Source organism: Pipra filicauda, unplaced genomic scaffold (assembly GCF_003945595.2).
Source record: "Pipra filicauda isolate LSUMZ 115617 unplaced genomic scaffold, ASM394559v2 scaffold159_size1710840_pilon, whole genome shotgun sequence".
Classification (NCBI taxonomy): domain Eukaryota; kingdom Metazoa; phylum Chordata; class Aves; order Passeriformes; family Pipridae; genus Pipra; species Pipra filicauda.
Genome location: NW_024104095.1, coordinates 1,014,455 through 1,032,196, shown reverse-complemented (window position 1 = coordinate 1,032,196; position 17,742 = coordinate 1,014,455). Strand labels below are relative to the sequence as shown.

Sequence of the window (17,742 nt, the reverse complement as noted above, 5' to 3'; positions counted from 1 at the left end):
CAGCCCTTGGGCAGCCCCAGCTCCAGGGCACCCTGCCCAGTGAGCAGCCAGGAACTGAGGTTTTCCCTGCAACCAGCCAAAATCCAAGTGAGCTCTGGACAGAAAATTGTTTCAGAATGGGTGGAATGTCACCAAAATCAGGAACAGTGTCTCAGTCATGATTTGTATATCAGAAAACACTAATAAAACCTGATTAGCTATGAAAAAAACCCAATACATTTGGATATACAAAACAACTGACAAAGCATCAATTAACTTTCCCAGCATCAGGATTGCAATAGTGATAAAATTAACCCTGCCTGAACATTCCAGAAAGAGAGCATCCATCTCATAAGCACCCACCTTTGAGCAGGGAAAACAGGACCATCCCAAAGTGCTACTGGGCTGGACACTCCCACCTACAGCTGGAGGCCTGGGCAGGAAGCTCCTTCCTGGATGGAATGGTAACAGCATTGCCAGGAGTGATCCACAGGCAGGAAAATCCCGAGCTCTTCACCACCCCAGGAGAGGGAAGATGAGCCAGGGCAAACCAGGAGGGCTTTCAACAGGTCTGCTGCTCATCCAACACATTTTTTTACCAAAAGTTTTCCATGAAAATGTCAACTGGCTAAAGGAGGGAATAGTTTAGTTGAAGATAAACCACCACCTACCTCAGAAACAACTGTGGGAGGCTTTCAGGAGGATACAGAAGGATTCCATTCCCTCTCCTGGCTGGCCAGGGTTCAGCTCAGTCCCAAGGGACTGCCACATCCCTTGGGATGACTGATGTCCTCCTCCTTCCCCTCAACATTCAGCTCCACCCAGTGCAAAATGGGACATTCTGAAGTTTCAAGAAGTTGTAAAATTGAAAGAAAATAATCTACACTTCAGCTGGGGAAGGCTCCCTACACCTCATGGAAGTGCTACATGGAAATCTTTGGAGTTTCCAAGGGTAGGATTTACACCTGAGGAAAAACAAAACCCACACACACACCTTAAACCAACTTTGTGACTTTTATTGATGGGCGACAACTTTATACTTCTAGATATCACTAAACTGTGTACAATTAGGAACTCAACATTATAGGAGAGCAGACAGCAAAATTAAACAAAGCAGACTTAAAGAAATATCAATCTTAATTATTTTGCCCATTTTCTTAATTTCATGTACACAGAAGCATAAATGCAGTTTGAAATTTCTTAATAGCAATAAAGTTACAATCACCCATCTATATAGACTAACATCTTAACTCCAAATATTTGATCTGCAATGTGTACTTAAGCAGTTTCTCATCGCACAATTATTAAAATGTGTCTTCTTATCAGGAACCAGCAACTCTGCAGTTTGTACATGTTTTGAAGCACAAAGGACCATTTCCATCTCATACACATCGGCTCATATTTTACCACTTATCAAAAAACTATTGGGGAAAGCAGAGAGAGCTTTTTTATTTTTATATTTTTTTTTTATATTTTTTTTAATTTTTTTTTTTTTTACTGAAGTAAAGATAAAACATTTTCACAGAAATCTACAAGTTCTGTTGCTGGTGCAGGGTTTTCTTCTACTACGCATTTAGAAAGTGGGAATTAAATGTCAATCCCTTTATTATCTTAGGATTCAGCATGAACTCAGATTAATTTTTGTTTCGTATTATTTTTTTTTTTGTGTGATTCACAAGACTCGAGTCTTCCAACCAAGCGACTTCATTCTGGCAAAAAAGTCAACACAAGCTACGTCGCGCACAAACCCGCGGTCGTTTCCTTGATCACTCTTATAGTTGCGAGGCGGGGTGGGGTGGAAAAAAAAAAGGAGGGAAATGAAACAAACAAAAGGAAAAATTAAAAAAAAAAGAAAAAAAAAGGAAAAGAAATAAAAAGGAAAATAAAAAAAGGAAAAGAAAAAAAAGAAAAAAGGAAAAGAAAAAAAAGAAAAAAAGGAAAAGAAAACAAAAAAAAGAAAAAATAGATTCACTCAGAAGAGCATTTAGAGGAGAGGAAATTAGTGATAGTTGGCGTCCTAGAGAGCAGGGTGCTGCAGGCAGGGTCACAGCAGGTCCACGCGGCGGTAGTACAGGAGGTAGGCTGTGCGTTCCGCAGTCGGCTTCACCACCTGGTACTGATGGATCACCTTCACGGCCTGGTCGTCGATGCGCAACCAGCCGTTGAGCCCGATTTGGAAGACGTCCGTGGTGTAGTGGCCGCCCGTGGCGCTGTTCCCGTGGTGATACACAACTGCGGGGAGACAGGCGTGAGGCACGAAGGCACCACACACACACACACACACAGAGCCGGGGAAACGGGGGAACAAAGGGACCCGCAAAGATCACAGTTCAACTCTTAAGTGAAGGATTGAACCCACGACCTTGGAATTATTCCTGGAGCAGGTCCAGAGGAGAGCAACTAGGCTGGTGAAGGGACTTGAGCACAAGTCCTGTGAGGAGAGGGTGAGGGAGCTGGGGCTGTTCAGCCTGGAGAAGAGGAAGCTCAGGGGAGACCTCATCACTCTCTACAACTCCCTAACAGGAGGTTGTAGCCAGGTGGGGGTTGGTCTCTTCTCCCAGGCAGCTATCAGCAAGACAAGAGGGCATGGTCTTAAGCTGTGCCAGGGGAGGTTTAGGTTGGATATCAGAAAGAATTTCTTTACAGAGAGGGTGATCAGCCATTGGAATGGGTTGCCCAGGGAAGTGGTGGATTCTCCGTCCCTGGAGGCTTTTAAGACAAGACTGGATGTGGCATCAGTGCCATGGGCTGGCAACCGCAGCGGTGTTGGATCAAGGATTGGACTTGATGATCTCGGAGGTCCCTTCCAACCCAGCTGATTCTATGATCCTATAATTCTATGATTATTAGCACCATGTTCTGACCAACGGAGTCAACCCACTGCCCCTCATTGTTTTCTCCAGACGGGATGATCTGGCTTAGGCAACAATCTTTAAGTATTTTTTAGTTCTTGCTTACATTTGATTCTGTGTAGAATCACTGCATGGTTTGGGTTGGAAGGGACCTTAAAGCTCATCTCATTCCACTCCCTGCCATGGGCAGGGACACCTTCTGCTAGATCAGGATGCTCCAAGTCCCGTCCAACTTGGCCTTGGACACTTCATAGAATCATAGAATCAGCCAGGTTGGAAAAGACCTCTGAGATCAAGTCCAACCCTTGATCCACTACCACCGTGGTTACTAGACCACAGCACTCAGTGCCACATCCAGTCTCATCTTAAAAACCCCCAGGGACAGAAAATCCACCACTTCCCTGGGCAGCCCATTCCAATGCCTGACTACCCTCTCTGTAAAGAATTCCTTCCTAACATCCAACCTAAACCTCCCCTGGCAGAGCTTAAGACCATGCCCATCCAGGGATGGGGCAGCCACAGCTTCTCTGAGAATTCCATCCCAGCCCCTCACCACCCTCACAGGGAAGAATTCCCTTCCAATATCTAATCCAACCTTGCCCTCTGTCAGTGTGAAGCCATTCCCCCTTGCCAAGAGTAATATTCGTCACGCTTCTCCAGCATAGCAAAGCTCATGATTCTAAACAAAGGGTTAAGTGAATTAAGAATCAAAAGCATCAAATTGCTTTTTATAACTTCCCAGAGGGTTTTCTGGAAAGGATTTGCCTCGCAAAGGCCATTTGCAATGTGTGCAGTACACCCTGCAGAGCCTTCCAACAGGCACCGCCACACTTGGGGGGATAATGTACACATTCACTCTGCTGACCACAACAGTATTCTATTGAAAATGTTTGTAAATAAAAACCTCTCTAAAGGCCTATTGAAAAAATCAGGTCAAACTATGTAGTGATCTATTTAAAAAAAATAAAAATCAGGGCACACTTTTCTAACTGGCTCATATTTGTCATCAGTGCAGTTATCCCCCTCCAACCATGGCTTTCATTTTCACTGTAATATTATCCTGAAAAAAAAGTTCTAGGAAAGAACCAATCTACAAGTTTCATATTTATTAGTTCTCAGTAACCTCCTTAACAAACCTGTGCACTGAACATCTCTGATTAACTGCTAATTCCAAGAGAGACTCAAACTGCCTTCTTTCCTTAAACGTCTCTTTTCTGCAAAAGGCACAATACTCTTCATCTGTACATGTGAGGGAATTTAGCAAGTAATTCTTTTACATTAGCCTAACCTGAATTATTTTCTAAACTTTATTGTTCGACAGGTAGGCAAATTCTGGATGATATCTGAAACTTAATTCTTCAAAAGCTTATTTTGATAATTCAAAATTCATCCAACAAGCTGTTTCTGTGGATGAGAATGCTGGCAGAAGGCTGAAATACTGCACTTTTCCACAGAAAGAGTTAGAAAAAAAATCACAGTGGTAACTCAAGTCACCTTAAATCTGCTGCCTAAACTTGTCCCATGAAAATCACTATGGATAAAAACAACTGCACTGCCAGAAACACTCCTGAATTTCCACAAGGGACAGGGATGTTCTTCCCTTCTGTAACCTCAGTGGTCACAGCTCCAAGTCACACAAGGCCGCCAGTACTGGCACAGATTTGGTGACACAGAAGTTGGGGTTCAAGGGGATGCAAAGCCAGCATTCAAACAGCCTTTTCCAAAGACATTTGAAACATTATTCTGAGAATCTGTGCTGTATTTTAGTTTCAGCTTCTGCTGGTATTTTTCAGGGCGGATCTGCTACAAAACTTTTTGCAAAGTTGGATCAGTGAGATCCATAAATACAGATATAACAATATACATGTATATACACATGCAAAAACCCTATTAAATACAAGAATTTGACACCCACAAGCTACTTCAGTATAATTTAAAAGAAAATACTTTCTATAATCCAGGGAACTCCAGTGTTTCTCCAATTCCATATGAAGATTTTGCATTTGCAACACAGGGACCAGAGGCACAGAGATTAAATACCTGCAAAGAGCCGGTAGGTTCTTTGGCCTTTAAAAATTTTACTTTTCACACCAGGAGATAGTAGCTCTGGAGGAGGAAAACAAAGACAAAAAGGCAACAGTTAGAAAATTTCAAAATTTAATTTCAAGAGGATCAATTACTTCTCAAAGAAACCAACACTATCATAAGGGAGAAAGCTGAACTGAGATTTCTTCTGCAGCCTTTAAAGAATGATCATGGTTCTGATAACTCCTAATCAAGAGACTGAATTTTCAGGTTTGCTGAACACTGTAGTTTATGGAAGGTTTAAAAATACTACCAAAAATGAAGGAAAAAAAACCAAACAGAGCAAAAGATCAGACTCTACATTTTTTCTCTTTCATTCCTGCTGTCAGGCATGACAAGGCTGCATTTTCTATAAAACACCAGTTTCCTTCCATCAGTCACTAATTATTTAAATAATTTGCCACTTCTCTGAATTAAATCTGTGATAAAAATATCCAGGATTACTTGGCAACAGCCTTGTAGAGGGACACAGCCCTCATTCAAGAGGATCACTTCCCATTATTGTCCTCAGCAGTCTATAATTACTCCATATTTACTCCAGCCTATAGCCCTATTCCATAAATCCACAGGAAGCTCTCTTTTGGTCAACCCATTGTCTAGGAAGTGCCAAAGGTTTTAAAATCTTTCATCATAATGTTCTTTGCAAAACAGATGCTCAAACTCTTACAGAGGCAATGTCAGGTTCACCAAGACTGAATTCAGAAACCCAAATGTGTTCTTTTTAAGAAGAAAAAAAAGGAAAAAACATACCAAATATTCATTCAAATTACTGAGTTTTCAAACAACAATGAAAACAAAAATCTTTTGCAGAAGAAATAAAATACAAACACAGATACCCTGAGGAAACACTATGTTATTTTTTCTCTAAAGAGGGGGAAATTCTGTTCAAAAAATCTTTACCTTTACTAATTTCCAGATCAACAGGATACTCAATATTCTTGATAAGCTTCTGACACCCCCCAGTTTTCTCGTACACGAACCGCTTGAGGTGCAGAACAAGAACAGGGGGCAGCTCTTCCAGTGTGACTCTTCTGCTGATCTCCACCTGACACACACAGAGACAAAGAACACCTGTAATTTCTTGTTAACTGCTCAAAATCACTCCTTCAAATGAGGAATAACTGTTTGATTTTAAATACACTTGTAAAAAGAAAAAACAGATTTGTTATTGTTAATTAATTTATGAGAAAGACTTCAGTTTATGACTTAAAGCCCACTGGATCTTCAACTAAAGTGGCGTCTTAAAGGACAACTCAGTATTTTCAAAGAGAAAAATATGAGTTATGACCACACTTTTCTCTACCAAACAGTGATTTTTGTGGACTGTTTGGTTATAATTATATGAAGTTGCTGTCTGAAAAGCTGAAACTGAGCTCAGAATTGCAGAACAAAATTGTTTTGCCTTCCTAGAAATTAAGACATAAAAACACTTCTCAAAATAACTGCTCAAGGTTTTTTCTCCGGTTCTTATTGGGAAAAATCTCTTTATTGGCAGTCACCAGCATGTTATTTTCAATACAGGGTTTGATTCTGCTAGGACCCACTAAGGGTGGAATAGAAACTCATGGGGAAAAAACTATTCTCTCTTTCCAAGCTTGAAAAGTAAAACTTCTGAGGTTCTCAAGGAGCAGTTTGAGAACCCCAGGGAATGTGAAGACTCTTCCTAAGGAGTATGGGGAAGGGAACCTGGAAAAGTCAATGAGGGAAGGCCAATTTGTTGCTGAAGACACTGAAAACATCTGCAAATAGGAATGAGAGTGAAAGGAAAATCACTTCAGTGAGGATAAAAATTAATCCCTTAAAAAACATATTAACTATTGAATAGTCAAGATTTAACCAACTGAACTGTAGGACCAAAAGGAACCAAAACATCTTTCTACAAATGCAAGTGAAATTTAAGTCAGAAACAGCAAGAGGATGTCACTCCATTTTAAACAGCTCACTCCATTTTAAACAGCTGTTTACATTTAAAATGCCTAATTTAACACTGCATGAAAATCTGACTGATTTTCTGTTTGTATTAATACACACATAAAATTCAAAATCAGCTTAAAGTGATTAAAATATAAATTTTAAGATAAATCATTCACATATATTTGGAAGATTGCTCTTCTCCTATGTATTCTATGCCCACAGTTTAATCCAGATTAAAACAATCAGGAGACTGCAATAATTTTTAGTAATATAATAATATTATTTTTAGCTTTATCAGTAATCCTGATAAAGCTAAAAATGTAAAATGGATACTAAATACTTCTTTGCAAGACATTCTGGAAATTACTATCTGCAAAGTCCTTTGCTGGTTCTACAGACAATGATTTCAGTGTTTTTACTACAATTTTAGAACAAGAACAACTTGAATTTCTTTAAAAAAAAAAAAAAAGTCTAGAAGACACTGTGGATAGTTGTCTTTCCATCCAAACTCTGAAATAAGCCAGCCCAAACCTCCAGCACCTAATTTGAACACCCATTTCTTCCAAACCCCCTAATTGAGCACTGGGTTGTCAGTCAAGAAGTTAAAACCATCTGCAGGGAAAACCAAGAAATGAATGACTGGCAAAACAAGATCCATGTGGTAAATCATGATGAGCTTGCATTGTAAATGCTTCTTTCACATGGAAAACAACTGGAGAAAAAAAATGTTCTGAGCATTCAAGGCAAATTTCAGCTATTCAAAGAAAATGATCCAGCTTTTCTTTATCTCACCCTATTCTCACTTGGAGTATTTAGAAAACTCACAGATACAAACAAGAATGTCAGAGAGAACACCTACAACTCCAGAGTTATCCACAGTGTACAGGGAATTTCCATCTGAGCAATCCAGGCACACCAGAGGTGACGTTCTTTACTGCTGCCCACCATAAGGAGCAAGGCACTGCCTTAGAGAGGGAAGTTTAATTTATTACCCTCTACCACAGGTTCTCAAACTGCAAAGCCCAAGGTAAGCTTTTCCTCCTTGGAAAGATTTTTTTATTGTAGTTATTACTATTATGTATTATTTGAAAAAGGAGATAAAAAAATTTTGCAAAGCTGCTTGAGAATGTAAAATAAAATGTCCTGGTACTTAAAGCAACAGAGAATCACAGGGCTTGGAGACCTCCAAGATCTTCCCCTCTGAATCAGGTCAGACCACTTGTGTAAATCCTGAGTTGTGCTTCTCCAACCCTGTCTTACAGCAGCCAGGACAACTCCACAAGCACCACAGGCACACCTAGTCCAGCTCCTAGTCCTAATTTAGTGTCCGAGTATCACTGAGGAAAATCAGCCTTCTCTTTTTTAGAGCAGCCTTTAACACACTAATTTTTACATCTGGATCCATCTCTCTACTTCCATGTTTTTATTTCTTGAGGCTGAACAGCTCCTGCCCCTTATTCCTTCCTTTTACATCACAGTTTTTATACCACCATTCATTTTGATTGGTGTTTTCCAACTATGAAGAACATTTCTCAAGGTGTAATTTTTGGGGCTGTCCTGGGCAGGGAGTTGGACTTGGGTGATCCTTGGGGGTCCCTTCCAGCTCAGGATATTCTCCAAGTCTGTGAACCAATCACCTAAAACTGAATATAATATTACTGACAAGCTGGTTTTTTTGGTGTACAGCAAACCAGTCACCTACAGAGTGCCAAGGACACTGAATGGAGGTGTTACTGGCTTTTGAAACATTTCAGATTATTAATCCAGAGAGAAAGATCATGATCATCAGATATTTTAGAGAGGTTCTACACTGACTTCTACCAGGCCTCCCATCAATGAATATTTCCATTTTTGATCTGTAAGTGAAGTGTGGAAACCAAAACCTCTCAAGGACAGCCACACACACAACCAGGCAAGTGTTCTGCTCTGGGAGTTTTCTTCCTAAAGCAAGAGCCTGCTTTGACATGATACTTTGAAGAGCTGCTCCTTTACTAACAAAAATCTGGCAATTCCCAGGAATCAGTATGTTATGATCAGCTAAACATAACAAAGTGTATTATTACCACAGTTCACTCTGTTAATTTAATATACACTGCAGTAAAATCTCCAATAAATTACTACACCAGCTATTTACAGGCATGGTTTTGGTTAAGAGTTAATTCTTTTCCTCTCAGTGTATGTGCTCACATCTAAGACATTTTATTGCTGCAGGACACTTGGGAAAGCTCCTCCCTCTTTTGTTAACATAAGAGTGTTCAAACAACTATCTGTAAAGCAACAGCTGTATAAAAACCCTTTTAAAGACTTTAGCAGTTGGCTGTAAAGAAAAGGCTCAGCAGAACACACCTCCTGCTTGGTTTTTGTGGTGTATCCCTGGACAGACTCTCTTGCCACCAAACTTTCCAAGGCATCCTGCACTGTGCGGATCTTGTCTGACTGGATGTCCAGCTGCAGGGTGAAGAAAGGTTGCAGTGTAGCAGACTCCTTGGAACTCTGCTGGTAAACAACAGATCTATGGGGGGAAAAAAAAAAGTTAAAATGTAATAAAGTGTTATTTTCGACAATACAGAACTTTCAAGTCAGAATAAAGTTACTTAAGTAACTCAATTTATATTAAATTCAAAGTGACACACAAATACAAAGGCTAAGCTTTAAGTTTCAACAGGAAACACTCACTGCTATTTAAAGGGTTTTAACATCCACTAAGGACATACTGAATGGGATATAATTGAATTGTTTTATTTATGCAAAGATTAAAACAACTACTGGATAAGCATCAAAAGTTTAAAGAAAAAGCCTGAAATTTTTGATAATGCATTTAAAAAAGAAGTTCACCTCCAGGCTCTTTTTGTGTTAGTTTTGAAATTCCATTTCCCAACACATCTTCAGAAGTGCAAAGTCCTAATGCTTATCTGTGTTCTGTTGTAAAAGTTACAACTGATTCCAGATTCTCCAATAAAAATATAATAATTTTTTAGTCACTTCACTAAGACCAATTTCACAGTGATTTTAAATTGTTTGCTTAAATCTTGCCACAGGAAATACAAACTTTGCTCCATCAAGGACTGGCATTTCCTTTTCCTCCCATCATTTTCTGTGTCCAGACTTCCTCCATGTACTTACTCCTTTGTACATAAATTGGAGCCTTTTGGAAAACTAGCTGAGGTAATGACCTGGGGCATGAGAACATGTTTCCTGGGTTTTTTGGGGTTTTGTTTTTGTTTGAAGTGTGTTCAGTTGCAGCTTTTAAGTAGCCTGGCTTGGTGAGCACTGTTTTGTTCACTGCACTAAGTGGATCTTCCTGACTTTCATTTGTCTTAAACTTCACTGAAAAAAAATGAAGATTTTTTTTTTTTATTTTATTTTGAAGGCAATATTTGCATTTAAAAGCTCCAGCTTCTACAAAAACGTGGCTTTACACACAGCCAAAGAAATGATTCATTTATTATGGTGCTGTGCATTATAAGGCTTGAAAACACAATTATAACTAACCCAGTTCTGATCCATGTGGCCACGCTGGAATGTCTCCAAGTCAGACAGGAAATGATGTTCAGATTAATGCAGGTTAAACAAAAGAGCCCCTTTGCCTCAGGGAAAGCCCTGAAGCACCAACAGAAACAGCCAATGCAGCTTTATATTGGCAAATATATATCCTTTAGAGGAAAGGGAGGGTATGGAAAACAGTAGCATCTTTATTTCAGTTTAACACTTCCTCCTTGGCTGTGTTAAAGGACAAAACCTTCAGCACATGGCAAGAGCAGTGTTTCAATAAACAAACCTGTCCCTGCTTTTGGATATACTTCCTAATTATTTTTTTTTTAAGCAAACTGTTACTGAGAGCAATAATCCAGAGAAAAATGTTAACAGCTCCAACTGTGTTCAAGACCAGGTATTAAAATTTAATGAAAAATAGCAATAATATTCTCAAATAAGAATGTTAAAAAAACCTTTTTTTAAAAAAAATATTAGAAATTATATTGTATTATTTGTTCAGAACATTTTCTTCACAAAGTTATGCAGAAATTGATATGACAGCAAAGCCTTTGCTGGATTATGATTTTTCTGTAGCAGCATCACTTACAAATCTCAACTGGACAGGGGAAAATGCATCATTTGCAATGAATAGTTAATTGGGCACTGCATAAATTCTACATTAAGAATTTTTCAGGCAAACCTTGTACTTGCACATTTAAGTCTCACGTTGCTAAGGAAGACTTTATGGGTTGTCTGCCTAATAGGTATTTAATAGACTCAAGCCTTGCAAGGCCAGCCCAAAGTTTCCCAAGCCTTAAGCTCCCCAATTCAAAAGTTTCCCAAACCTGAAGATGCCAATTCAAACCATCTTTTCCCGGTTGCTTTTTCCATTCCATTTTTCCAGTTTCTGATGCTTTCATTTAGTGCAATTCTACTGCCATTTCCATATTCAGTCCTTCCTGTCTCCACCCTCAGCCTCAGAGATGAGGTTTTCCAACATCCCATGGGATGCTGTTCCTCTGGCAAATTGTGTGGCCTGGTGTGAGGGATAAGTCCAGTGGACGTGGTGACAGCAAACAGCAGATGTTGGATTGGACCCTTGATGCAAGTTTTTGCCTTTTTTCAGTATCACCTTTGCTTTACATCATTTTCTGTGGACTTCCACAGAAAACAGCATTCACTCAGTATTTTAATACAAAAACTGATGGAATCAAGTAGAGATCTAAACAATCCTGACCAGGATAAATACATTTAAGGTATTAACAACCCCTTGGGTACGTGAGCCCTCGATGCAGAATTCCATCAATACCTACAAACATCTGGCTGCCAAATTCTATGGAAAATATAATTTTATTTGCCAGCTGTCTGGCTCAAAACCCAGCAGAATAAATAATTTCAGAGCATTTCACAGGCAGAAGGCACTAGCCCACATTATTCACACTTCTAGACTGAATATCTGGCAACACAGAGAGTCAAACACCAGCAATTAAGTGTCTGTCTCCAATTTAAAAATAATTCTTCGAGTCTAGCAGTTTTGTTTTGAATATGTTTTTAGCAAGTGTTTACTTTGCTTTCATTTTAAATTACACATTTCTCCAAACAAGTCATGAGGCTTCCTTTCCAAAAAATATTCTTTCAGGATCTACTTTCTGCCTTCATCTGGTATCAGACCTGAATATAAGTAATGTCCCACATTCTTTTCATTCCAGTAACATCTTGTAGTAATTTATATTTTTCCAGATTCCTTTTGCTTTTAACATTTATTAACTATTACACATAACTTTCTCTGGGAAGCATTAAGTGTCTAAAGGACTAAAAGCCCACAGTTTTTTACTTTATTTCACTCACAAGAGTTAACTCTTTGTAAATCTCATTATCTCTTAGTATCCTTATTTACAACACGAGTCAAGAATTCTCAGAGGACACAAAAATTAAGCAGCTGGAATTCTTAAGACATTAATATTCCAAGCATACATATTTTCTACGTGCAACTCTTTGCTTCTCAACATTTTTTTTTCTTTCAAGACACTTAAAAGTACTGTACCTTATGTGACCACCAAAGATATCAGTGATTGGAGTCTGCACAAAGTCAGCCTGGCGGGTGACTGAGGACTTGTTGCGAGGTCCCACTTGCTCCCACTCGTCCTCGCTGCCTTCCCCTTGTTCCTCCTGCTCCTCTTCCTCGGGAACAGCCTGAGCCTCAGGGCCGTTGGACACCAACAGTTCTTCAAGAGACCAAGAAAAAAAAAAACCACGTTGAGTTTTTTACAAATAAAACACGTAGACAGGTAATGAATTTAAAAGGCAAATAATAATAATAATAATAATCATCATCCTTTCCAAGGATAAAATGCTTCCACGGATCAATTGGTTTAATAAATAAAAAAGAGAACAAGCATTTTCCAGGCTCACTCCTAGCTGGACACATCCTGTGTTAACAGAACCTAGCTTCACTGATGACTGTATGTAAATAAATGGAGTTTTCCAGCAAAGTTTGATATATTTATAGCAGTAAATTTATGGGGTAGAAAATTAGAAAGTCAAGTGTTATTCTGGAAACATAATTAAGTTATTATTAAATACAACTCCTTCTCTGCACAGGTATTTTACAGGGAACCCAAGGCTTAGCAAATATTTTCTCTGCAAGTGCCCAAGTCAGGAGGCTATAAACTGCTCACAGCTACAGAACATGTGGAATGAACATTTTAGATCTTAAAAAATTTACCCAACTAAAGAGAAATCGGATAACTAGAGATCTTAACTCTATACTTGGCCAAGGCTCACAGTATTTTGTTTCATTTTTAACAGGGGGCTCAACCATAAAGCCACTATAAAATAAAATGGCATTTCACTTTGCATACAATTCTGGTAATTCTTCCAAAGAAAAATTCTTCACTGACTTTGTCAGTAGGAATTTTAAAATCATTTAATATGCTGGTTTATACTGGATATAAATTAGCCTTTAGTCTAGAACTTTCCACTTCAAAAAGAAGACTTTTAACAGTGGTTTAAAGATCAGTGAAAAAAGACACTGATCTATTTTGAGCTCCCACTGAGAGAACCAAAACCCCAGAAAACAACTGACACTGCAGGTATTATGAATGACAAACATCCCTATGCTTCAGACAAGACCAGTCAGCTTGAGTTAACCTCAAATAATGTATACATTTGTAATACAGAATTTTATTGGTTAGGAGGACCAAGTGTATGACTGATTGTCATTCAGAGCATTTACAGAATGATGGTGCTCTTCCAAATACCCAGTAACTTCAGATCATTTATAAACTACAGAATGGGTTCATTTTATCCAGATTTGCTATTGTCAGAGTCCCCTAAAACATAGCAGTCTACCCCTATCTCAACATCTACTCTAAACATTACTCTGTGTTACAGAATCACCACACAAACATAGTATTTGAAATAAATCGTTTTCTACCAAGGGAAAAAAGTATCCACTAACTTTCATTATGTGGAGAGAGAAGTTTCTTGAGGGTCAGCATTTCTTCATGTAGTCCATTGAGGATAAATCCCAAGTATTCTTCAGCATCCTCTTGCCTGCCCTGAATAAAACATTTTTTTCAATTAATTCTATGACATTTTCATGGTTTCCTTTTAACAGAAGGTTCATGAGATGGACCATCCAGCTTTTTCATATTAATTTAGCCTATTCAGCAACTACTGAGTCTAAGTTTTAATGTCAAAAAAAGTTTAAATTTTACTGTAACAGCACCTCATTTTTAACCAGTTCAAACCAAACTGCCCTAAGCAAATACACCCATAAGCTTCACATGGCATTTCTGCATTCTCCTCAATACAAATTCCATTTAACATGTGAGCTGGGGTTTTTTTTCCCCTATTTCTTTTAAAACCACTATTAAGAGTTGCTGTCAAGCCATGGCCAAATGAAAAGATGGTTTCCAACTATTACCTTTTCTTTAAATTGAAACTAAACCTGAAATAGTATTTTGAAGTCTCCGGACCTTTGACCATTCCAGGCGGAATCCCTCACAAAAATGAACAACTGCTCATTTCTTAAATGTCAATCCATTGGTAACTTCATTATAAAAAGAGATGTTCCATTCCAACAGTAATTTTTTCGTTATTCTGACACATCAAACTGCCAAACCTATAATTAACTCATTCAAGTCCCAAGACATTATAATGAGCTATCAATTAGCTGATTTTTGTGGTGTTTGAGCACAGAATCTGATGTGTGGCTTTCCACAGTTTCAGTGACAGGGACTGCCCTGTGATGCAATGCCAGAAGTCAAGGATTTTAAGTCCCACCTTTTCTGACAGACTCGACTTTATAACCGTCAAGAGTCTGTAAATGTAGGTCGGTTCAAAGGCAGCTCCTGGTCGGATGTCTCTCACTATTTTATCACCCAAAGCTGCAAAGCAAAAGAGAAATAAATATAAGTAACAATATAGAGAAGTTTTTTCTACATTATACATTAATATTCTCCTCACACATCACTAGATTTTGGAGCTCAGCATTTATTTACTAATAGTTTTATTCTAATCTTGATACTCTTTATCTGTAAACATTTTTTAAAAAAACCATCTTACATCACCCTGCATTGACTGACAGATGCTCTAGAAAAGTTAATAAACACTCTGAAGATTAACAAGAATATCCACAGTCATCATAAAAGAACATTCTAGTTCTATTTAAATTTTTGTACTCGAAGAACACTTCTTAAAAGCTTGTATGTATTTGCAATTCTAACAGATCATTTTCCCTCACTGGAGAAAAAACAAACAAACCAAGAAACAGTTTGACAGAATGTTCCACCTAATGGCAATACAAGGTCTCAAAACTGTACTTGAAAACTACACAATGAAATGACCTAGAAGTATAATAAGTTGCATAAGCCAGTGAGATTTGTTTTACAGAAAGAAACCACAGAAATGTCTGAACTGTTTGGAAATCACTGGAACAACCAGCTCCTTGCAATATTTTCTTATCACGTTACATAAAAAAGTTTCAGGAATGTGCTTGTTTCTCTAAGTTTGTAATACAAAAGACTTGGTTTAAAATTAAGATTAAAAAAACTGAAATCTGTAAGATAATTTACTTGCATCAAAAAACATTCTATTCCTCTAGATCATCATTGAGCCTGAATCTGCATTAGCAGGAGTCACACACTTCTAAAGCTTTCACTCTGGAATCAGAAGCCAAGACAGTATTCCTGCAGGCAATCTCCAACTGCTCAACAGACCTGCTCTGGCCCCTTTTCCAAATGAATGGGAGAGTTCAGGATTTAAGGAAGGATGATAGAATTGAGCAATGTGATAAACTAAAAAGCTGGAAATAGGTAAGGAAGGAAACGAAGTAAAACGCTGTATTTTTTACATGACTTTGTTAGAAAGGACATGTTGTTAGAAGAAATCTTAACAATTAAGTGAACCTTCAACAAAAACTATTCTTATTGCACTTGTTACACCTTAAATTTTTTCTTCTATGTGGTTGACCAATGTACATCTCTGACTTCCTGACATGAATCACCAATAAGAAAAAGTGCAACACTGACACAAAAGCAACAGCAAATTTTGTAAGGTATCGAAAAAACCCCAAAATCCCAAAGAGCCCTGAAGAGGATCAAGCACCAGTATTAAGAGGTCTCAAGTACATCACCCAATGAGATCCTTACCCCAAAGCCTTCTTACCACTTTATGACTTTTCTGCCCCTATTCCCACTCACCTTGCTTTGCTTTAGGAGGTACAGGCATATTAGTGAACTCATTCATTAAACGAACACTGCAACGGAATGGAAGGAACAACTCCACATGAGCAGCAAGTTAAGACTTAGAAGGACAAATAATACAATCAGATCATTGCCATTATGACTGCCAAAAAACAGAATATCATCACAAAGTCTGAGTAAAACATAAAACCCAACCTGATCACTGTAATGAAACCCAGGTGTTTGGTTGGTTCATTTTTGCATATTAAGCACAATTTACAACTGATACTCCCGAGGCAACAGGAAGTATCCTCCTTGACTAGTCAAGGAGTTGTAAAATACCAAGTTCATTCTAAAAGACATGGATCGCCCAAAAACCACACGAGAGAGACTTCTGGATACAGAGCAAGTTTCAACAACGATCATTTGTTATTTCTGAACGAGCTCAGTCAGATCCCAGACTCTTATTCCCTTTTCCCAAGCTACTTACAAACTGTCTAGCATTGGAGTTGAGGTACACGGCCTCTGCGATTTGGAATACATTGGAATGGACTTCATTAAATGATACATTGGAGGGCAAGCAACCAAGGCCTGCAGGGTCTATGCAATGGCATTAAGGAAATATGCAAAAAATTCATCTGTATATTAACCAAATATTCAGTTATATTTCAAATTCTATGCAAACTCTATATTTTTATTGTCGCTCAAACCCATAACACTGGAAAAGAAGATGAAGCTTTATCACAACATTAACCAGTGATGTGCAGAAGTTGTACTAAAAAAAAACCACAGCTTTTTATAACATGCAGTGATTTCAGTGACATTTTAATCGTGGCAAAAAGGAAAACATTTTGTCTAGGAGCAGGGGAGGAAAAGAACTTTCATAGGAAAGACTTTATAAAATTAACAATTTGAAAATTGGCAAGAGATAACCTGTAACATGCTTTCTGAGAAGAATGGAAGAAGTCGACAGATTTTACGTCAGAGGTGGTGATTCACCCCTGTACCCAAACTAAAAGTAACCCTCTGTGATGTGAGACATTCTGCAGCGTCAAGAGTTGGGAGCAACCAGTGAAACTCCAGAGCACACTGGGAGAATAACAGTTTAAAACCACCTCCTTGGTGAGACCAGTGAACACAGGAAATGCATTAAAAGACTGGAGGGAAATGACAAAAAAGGCATCGATCTCAACAGCTACAGAGAGAGATTAATTTGGTCCCCACAGTGTGCAAAAATTGAATAATAAATTCCCATGTAACACTTCAAGACTGAAAAAATGGGAGCTAATATGTATATGTAATAGCTGAGTGCACAACTGGTTATATAAGACAAAAGCTGAAGTTTAAAGCACAATTGTTGCTCTGGAAATAGTTTATTAGGGTCTGTCATGATCAGTCTTGAAATTGGTCTTAGTTATTTTTCCTTTGCAGTACCAGTACTCAGGGTATCCCAAATGTCACTCACAGTGAGCCTTGCTAACACAGGACAAAATTTTAAAAATTATTAATGATTTTTATTAATATCATAATATAGCACTGAAGGACAATCTCTGTTCCCCAGGGTAAAAGTTATTTTTGCAGGGGAATACAATTCCAATACATTAAGAGCAGGTTCATCCTCCACAATGTAATGTGCAAAAGGAATATTTTAAACAATAATAGTGACAGCCTGCTCAACAAAAAGCCAAATGATCCCCTTACCAACTGCCAAGACAAAGCCCAAGAGTCAGGACAGTTACTTCAAGTACAAA

General features: G+C 38.3%; 1 protein-coding gene across 1 annotated transcript in view; it reads right to left on the bottom strand.

Annotated features, from left to right (window-relative positions):
* Positions 1-1,924: 1,924 nt before the first annotated feature.
* USP10 (ubiquitin specific peptidase 10) overlaps positions 1,925-17,742 on the bottom strand; it is a 47,732-nt gene continuing 31,914 nt past the window's right edge. Inside the window, exons 6-14 of the mRNA XM_027725154.2 lie at positions 16,482-16,591; positions 16,010-16,065; positions 14,592-14,695; positions 13,765-13,864; positions 12,349-12,529; positions 9,177-9,342; positions 5,817-5,961; positions 4,872-4,937; positions 1,925-2,211 (exon numbers count right to left, since the gene is read on the bottom strand). Of these exons, the coding sequence (XP_027580955.1) occupies positions 2,024-2,211; positions 4,872-4,937; positions 5,817-5,961; positions 9,177-9,342; positions 12,349-12,529; positions 13,765-13,864; positions 14,592-14,695; positions 16,010-16,065; positions 16,482-16,591 (1,116 nt within the window). The 3' untranslated portion in view covers positions 1,925-2,023. The remainder of the gene's footprint in view (positions 2,212-4,871; positions 4,938-5,816; positions 5,962-9,176; positions 9,343-12,348; positions 12,530-13,764; positions 13,865-14,591; positions 14,696-16,009; positions 16,066-16,481; positions 16,592-17,742) is intronic.